At 48.2% G+C, this 7,875-nt stretch overlaps 1 protein-coding gene across 14 annotated transcripts in view; it reads left to right on the forward strand.

The window, feature by feature from the left end:
• The window catches only part of Amph (amphiphysin), a 271,862-nt gene that overhangs the window by 201,579 nt on the left and 62,408 nt on the right, over window positions 1-7,875 (forward strand). For all 14 annotated transcript variants that reach the window (XM_071667035.1, XM_071667027.1, XM_071667028.1 and 11 more), the window contains one exon: window positions 2,048-2,238. In XM_071667035.1, the coding sequence (XP_071523136.1) occupies window positions 2,048-2,238 (191 nt within the window). The remainder of the gene's footprint in view (window positions 1-2,047; window positions 2,239-7,875) is intronic.

Genomic DNA, 7,875 nt, shown 5'->3' on the forward strand with positions numbered 1-7,875 from the left:
AGATAGATATATTTGTTGAGTGTGCCTTGTAAGTTGTATAGTAGACAAGTGATTGAGAGGATGAAGGCATGTATAGAGCATCAGATCGGGGAGGAGCAGTGCGGTTTCAGAAGTGGTAGAGGATGTGTGTATTACGGGTGTGCTTTGCAGAATGCTTGTGAGAAAGTCTCATAGAAACGGATGGATCTGTATGTGGCATTTATGGATCTGGAGAAAGCATGTGATAGGGTTGATAGAGATGCCTGGTGGGAGGTTTTAAGAATATATGGTGTTGGTGGAAAGCTGCTAGATGCAATGAGAGGGTTTTATCAAGGGTGTAAGGCATGAGCACGAGTAGGAAGAGAAATGAGTGAATGGATCTTAGTGAAGGTTGGCCTGCCGCAGGGGTGTGATGTCACCATGGTTGTGTAATTAGTTTATGGATGAGGTAATGAGGAAGGTAAATGTGAGAGTCTCGGAGAGAGGAACATGAGGGCCTGAGAAGTGAGTCAGGTGTTGTTTGCTGATGATACAGCACTGCAGAAGTTGATGACTGAGTTTTGAAGGGTTTGTGAAAGGAGGAGGTTTAGAGCGAATGCAAACAAATGTAAAGTTATTAAGTTTAGCAGAGTTGAGGGACAGGGTAGTTGAGGTGAGTTTGAGTGGAGAAAAGTTGGAGGAGTGAAGTGTTTTAGATACCTGGGAGTGGACATGGCAGCGAATAGAACCATTGAAGTGGAAGTGAATCAAAGGGTGGGTGAGGGGGCGAACGCTCTGTGCGCACTGAAGAATGTGTGGAAAGAGATATTGTTATGTGGGAGGGCAAAAATGGGTATGCATGAAGGTTTGGTAGTCTCAGCAATATTATTTGGATGCGAGTCATGGGCTATAGATAAGGACTGTGTGGAGGAGGATGGATGATCGAAATGAAATGTTTTGAGGATATGCGGTGTGAAGTGGTTTGATCGAGTAAGTAATGAAAGGATAAGAGAGAGGTGTGGTAATGAAAAGTGTGATTAAGAGAGCTGAAGAGGGCATGCTGGACATATGGAGAGAATGAGTGAGGTGAGGTTAATTAAAAAGGATATATGTGTGTAAAACGTGGAGGGAACAAGGAGAACGGGGGAGACCAAGTTGGAGATGGAAGGGTGGAGTGAAAGAATTTTGAGCGATTGTGGCCTCAACATGCAGGAGGGTGGAAGGGGTTCACGAGATAGATTGAATTGGAACCATGTGGTGTATAGGTCTAGGGCGACGTGCATGTGAAGCTTCCGAGGTATACCATGGAAAAGTCTGTGGGGCCTGGATGTGGATAGAGCTGTGGTTTCGTTGCATTACACATAGCTAGAGTGGATGTGAGCGGCCTTTCTTCGCGCGCGCGCGCGCGCGTGTGTGTGTGTGTGTGTGTGTGTGTGTGTGTGTGTGTGTGTGTGTGTGTGTGTGTGTGTGTGCGTGCATTAACTTCAAAGGTTTGTCAGGCATGCAGCTGATACAGACATGAAGAAAAGATTACGTAAAGATAGATCTGGTCAGTTTTTAATGCCCAGTTAATTATACACAGTTGAGGGACTTGAAAACAGAATTCTTATGTAAAAGAAAAAAAAGTTAAAGTTACTCGTTAGATTTTAATGGTCCTCATCCCTGAAATAATTGAGGCGTTCCTCAACTGACCTTGTTTTGTCTTTGGCCAAGCCAGCTGCAGTCTAAGGGACGTTATCTTAACCCCTACCTGTCAGGTTGTTGGCACGCAGCGAACTTCGGTGGTAAATTGTGTCGCTGTGATTGTCGTGTGCCAGAACATCAACAAAGGGAAAGCTTATATGTGAAATTGTTGACTCGCGAGTGGCGACCAAGTTATTATTATTATTATTATCATTATTATCATTATTGTATTGTTATTATTATTATTATTATTATTATTATTATTATTATTATTATTATTATTATTAAGTGTAATTACGGTGTTTTTGATGTTACTGGTGTTGGTAGTTTTGAGTTGTTTTTCTTTAAGTGTTACGTGCTTGACCCTAAGGTGTTGCTAATGAGTGTTGGTGTTTGTGTGTTGCAGCACTGCACGGGGCGAGCAAGGGCCTCTTCGAGACCCTGGCTGATGTGTACGAGCCGGAGTGGGTGGGCCACGAACTGCTGTACGCCCAGGCCCAGAACTCGGACATGTTGTGGACTGACTTCTGCCATAAGGTCCAGGACCAGACCCTCACACCACTCACCGCCTACCAGCAGCAGTTCCCCGAGATCAGGGTAAGTACTGACCTCACGGTTCCTAGAGAGATCGGGGTGAGTACTGACCAGCCTCACGGTTCCCAGAGAGATCAGGGTGAGTACTGACCAGCCTCACGGTTCCCAAAGAGATCAGGGCGAGTACTGGCCAGCCACTAGCCTCATAGTTCCCCGAGATCAGGGTAAGTACTGCCCCGCCTCATAGTTCCCTGAGGTCAGGGTGAGTCAGTACTGCCTAGCTTCACAGTTCAGAGGGATCAGGATGAGTAGTGACCCGCCCCACAGTCAGGATGAGTGCTGCTCCGACTCTCACAGTCCTCGTAGATCGGGGGTGAGTACTACTCCTCCCCCCCCCCCCCAGTGTCTTACCCATGCTTCCTCATTTTCTCACATTCCTCGCGGCGGGCCATCAGTATTGTCCGGAAATTAAGGATGAATGTTGTCCCTAGTGGCCGTGCCTCTCATGGTGGCCTGGGTCTCATGGCCTTCACTCATTTCCCTCATCACTCACCTCTCATTTCTCGTTAGAGCTCGCACTTATTCAACCTTTATTCCCTCATCTCATCTCCCCTCACTCGTCCCCCAGGACTCCACTCGCCTCAACCCTCACAGCCTCACTGGCGGCAGTTTCCTGGCGATCACCCTGAGCATTACCTCCCTCCTATCCTTCCTGGGCCATCTTGTGAGTTCCACGTCCGCCCCACACACTCGCTTCCTCTCCCTCGTAACCTTACCTGCTTCCTTCCCGTCGTTCTTCCTTCCTTCCGCCGCTCCCTAATATCCCCCACCCCACCCCTTCCGGCCCCACATGGACGTCACCTTGGGATGAGGAGAATAATGGACTCGGTCATGCGCCAGTTATCATTGTCTTTTTATAGAAATAAACGTGGTGAAAGTGGCGCGCAGCTATGAACTCAGAGGATTGCGGTAAAGTTGGTGCTGTGGGGTGAGATGCGACACCCGCTCTGTGTGTGTGTGTGTGTGTGTGTGTGTGTGGCGTGACTGGTGTGCCACACCCCCTCTCTCTCCCTCCACCTTCCCACAGTAGCAGCGGGGAATGGACGTGCTTGTCCGTCTAGTGCCTCATCAAGCATGGGCAGAGGACTGCAGCTCTTAAGCTTCAGCTATGAGAGAGAGAGAGAGAGAGAGAGAGAGAGAGAGAGAGAGAGAGAGAGAGAGAGAGAGAGAGAGAGAGAGAGAGGAGCCTAACTGTGGATCGCTGCAAAACTGGCGACCCTCATCTTCAGGAAGGAGGGGTATAAAGTGCGGCGTGTGTCGTCCTGTGTAGGTAGATCTTGGACGGGGTTGGACCTGCGTCCCTCCACACAGAGCCAGAGCTTGAGGCGCTGACGGCTGCGTCAGAGCCCTGCAACCCCTCCCACCGAGTACCTGACGAGGTCACGTACGTAAGCTAACGGCTGGATGATACAGTCTTCAGTGTGGATTAACCGTTTTCTGTTGACATAGAATGGGATACCGGAATTCTTTGCATTGTCGGAATTTTTTTTTCTTTGGTTCTATTATGGAAAAATGTTTAGTAAGTGAATCGTAAAATGAATGAATTTTCTATGGTTTTCGTCCACACCATCTCGCGTACTGCAGTTTGAGCATGTAATGCTCTGTAGCTTGCTGGGATGGAAGACTAATGAATATTAAGAATAGTCGTAGTATTTGCGGAGAAACGATGTTGTCATGAGAAGTTTGGAGTAGATACGGGACTTACACCAGGTTGTATATTTTGTTACCACGGAAGTTGTTTATTTTCGTCTAGATGGGGCGTCAAATGAGTTGATGGTGAGCTGGGAAGACGTGATTGAGTTTTGGGATTCTCCTTTACCGTAAATACGTCACGAAATTTATCTCAATGGTTTTGGTGTAGCGGGTGTTAGTGTTGACAGGTGGGAATCGTCTGTTAGACAGCCAACGGCAACAACATCTTGAAACGGAGGATTGTAGGGCGGAGGAGACCAGAGACGGCGGGGCGTCGTCGGTATAGTGTTGTTGGTAGGGCGCATCGCAGTGTTTACAGGGAGTAAAACGTCAGCTGGGAGTCGGCTACCAACCACCTCCGTCTGCCCGGGGAAACCGCATGTCTTCGCCAGTATTGTGTGGAGCGACGGTCCTTGATCCTGGACCCCTGGCGTGTCGGTGGTGGTCACTCGCGTCATTACCTGCCTCTCCGAGCGACACGACACGACACGAGAACACCCCAAGGGAACGCCAGCAGATGGTATGTGACGCGCCTCCAGGTCACTTGACTTCAGCAGCGTCACGTCTGGTGAGGCCTAAAGGGGGAGGGAGGCCAGGGGAAGCTGTGTGCTACTCTCGCCCAGCGAAGGGTCTATTCTAGACGTTGGCTTTGATAAGACAGCGGAGGAACACTCGGACAAGGTGTGGCAGGGATTGTGGGAGAGAGAGAGAGAGAGAGAGAGAGAGAGAGAGAGAGAGAGAGAGAGAGAGAGAGAGAGAGAGAGGTGCAGGCGGCCCTAATGGACGTCCAGTCCCGGGGATGTGAGGAGACTACACGTTGGTCCTAGTCCTGTCCACCTCCCGCGGCGGGAACCGTCGCACTACGTGCAGGACAGACCTGTATACAGAGTGTCTCAGGTAATATGGCGTTGAGCTAGTGACGTGGTGTAGGGTGTGGAGGGGACTGGAGGATGAGGTTTTAAGTTTAAGGTGGGGAGGTACAGGGTGGAGAGACAGGTTAGGGGACTTTATTTTAGTGGTAGCTTAGTGACAAAGGCGGCCACGATGTGTCATGCGGAGATTTCAATGGTAAATTCATCTTTGCGTGGTTGGCAGGTGCTGTTTGTAGGGGAGTTGAGAAAGTTGGGGCTGTGGACGGTTGTAGGGAGGCACTTGACAACCATGATGGTAGCTGTCAAAGAGTATCATGTCGGGGGTGAGACATTGTTCTTGCCTCGTAGTAACGTTACAGGCACGGGTGTAGCGACAACCCAGGGTAGGACGCGTGGCCTCGTTGTGGAGAACCTCCAGCTCCCTCAGGTCGGCAGGTGAGGTTTGGCGGAGGTGAAGGTGGACGTGTGTGCCCTACTTAGTGTGAGGTGGCCCTGTGTGTGAGGGTGTGTGGAGTGGCCCGATGTTGTAGTGAGGTGGCCCTGTGTGGGGGTGTGGAGTGGCCCGATGTCGTAATGACTTGGCCCTGTGTAGGGGTGTGTGGAGTGGCCTGATGTTGTGGCCCCCCCCCCATGGGTGGATGTGGACTGTGGCCCGGATTTGATGTGGTGTGGCCCATGGCTGGTGGCCCAGCAAGGTTATACAGTTACAGAATTACGAAACCGCCTCTTCTCATTCAGGGTAGAGCCTGTTGTGTTCACTGCTTGGGTAACTTATCAGGGACCTTGGGTGAAGCATGTGTAAGGGTCTTATCTGGCTAGAATGTTCCGACACAAGTGGAGTCACTGGTCACATGTTGCGTGTCGTAGAGTGAAGCCCATGTGAGTGTCTGTTCTCACATACTTAAAATGATTTTCATTGTAGCTGAGACGGCAAGGGACGTGAATGTCTTAGTCTTATGGTATAATATTATATATATATATATATATATATATATATATATATATATATATATATATATATATATATATATATACATTATTATTATTATTATTATTATTATTATAATTTTGCGTTGTCGCTGTCTCCCGCGTTTGCGAGGTAGCGCAAGGAAACAGACGAAAGAATGGCTCAACCCACCCACATACACACATGTATATATATATATATATATATATATATATATATATATATATACACACTGTATATGGGGTGCACCGGATTAAGTGAATTGGAGCAGTATGGTATACAGGGGGCGACGTGCCGTCAGCAAACTGAACTATGGCACATGAAGCAACCGGAGGGAAACTAACACACTTGATTTGGTGGCAGGTCACAGCGGGTGACCTCACTTGACCCAGTAGTCCCAAGGGAAATGACGTTGGTGGCCTAAACCTACGGCCTCACCCACCTGTCATGTTACCCCGTGACGCCCCATGTTCGGCAGTGGCAGATCAGAACGTGCCGATGTAATCACTCCATTGCGTAGTTGACCTGACCCTTTCCACGAGAGAGAGAGAGAGAGAGAGAGAGAGAGAGAGAGAGAGAGAGAGAGAGAGAGAGGGGGGGGGGGGGGGGCTCAGATAGCTACTCAGGAGGTAGACTCGCTCCAGACGACGAGTGCACCACTCCAGTACCTGAAGCCTTGGCCATGTGACGCGCCAGACTCAAGCCGCCGCCCCCCCCCCTTTGGGCGCCTCAAGACACCAGTACAAGTCCCATCGTGACCCCTGACGTGTCATCTTCCTGGCAGGTGTCATCGTGGTGCCTCATCCCTGACGCCCACCAGCACCAGCACCCAGGCTCCGGTGCCAAGACCATCTCTCTCTCTCTCTCTCTCTTTTTCAACCTGCCACAACTTGCCTCACCTTTCCCTCTATAATCCTGCACCTTCAGTAGCTCATTGCCCTTGGTCTACTTCACATTATGTAGCTTAATCAATAAAGCAGTGTTGTTGTTGAGCCACGGGGTGATATATATATATATATATATATATATATATATATATATATATATATATATATATATATATATATATATATTTGAAATACCCAAACACCCATCTGCCATCCTAACATCAGACACATTCAACAGTCCTTCAGAACTCTTACTCCATCATATCCTCGCTTTATCACTGCCTGTTGCCACTGACTCATTTGTTCCCCTTCACTGATGGATCCATTTGTTCTCATGTCATTTTCACACTATTAACCTTCGTCCAAAACATATTTTCCCTGAAATATACTGACACTCTCCCAGCCCATGTCTCACATGCCCTTTTTTTTTCAACCCCAGCACCATCCTCTTGACCACTTACCGTTTTCTCATGTATATATATATATATATATATATATATATATATATATATATATATATATATATATATATATATATATATCCTATGTACTTCTTCCTTGTAAATAACGCCCACATTCCTTTCTCTTCTCTTTCATTAGCAACTTTACTTCGTCATCCCACCAAGCACTACCCTATCTAACCTGCCTACCTCGTAACTTTACGCCTGCCACACACACATCTCTCTTACATGCCAGAACTGCTTCTCAGAATACCTCCCATTCCTCCCCTACTCCCTTATAGCTTCCTTCCTCTCATTTTTTTTTTTTTTTTTTGCCATTCTGTCCTCCGTTTTTCATAGTATTTCTCCACACAAGTCTCTCTTCCGAGCCAACTTATTATCACCTCTGTCTTCTCCCTCATCCGTAACGTTTCCTCTTTTTCGAAAACCTCCACAGATCTTCAACCCCTCGCCTCCACTAAGTAGAGTGATCAGGCGCCCACCAGCTAGCCCCTCTCAGCACATTCACATCCAAAAGTCTCTCTCTCTCTTTTTTTCCCCACGCGTATCAGTTAGTGTGTAATCCAGTCGTGTCCGTCGACCATCAGAGAGACTACAGCCTACGTGTCTCCTGCGAGTCGTGGAAGGCGACTAAGAGGGGCGGGAGCGGAGCAGGGGCTGGAAATCCCCCCCTCCCCTTCCCCCTCCCCTCTCTCTACGTTACTTCCATGAAAAGAACAGAGGAAAGAGCCCTATATTCGTATATCTCTATATTTTTTATA

This window comes from Panulirus ornatus, chromosome 11, assembly GCF_036320965.1.
Source record: "Panulirus ornatus isolate Po-2019 chromosome 11, ASM3632096v1, whole genome shotgun sequence".
Classification (NCBI taxonomy): Eukaryota; Metazoa; Arthropoda; class Malacostraca; order Decapoda; family Palinuridae; genus Panulirus; species Panulirus ornatus.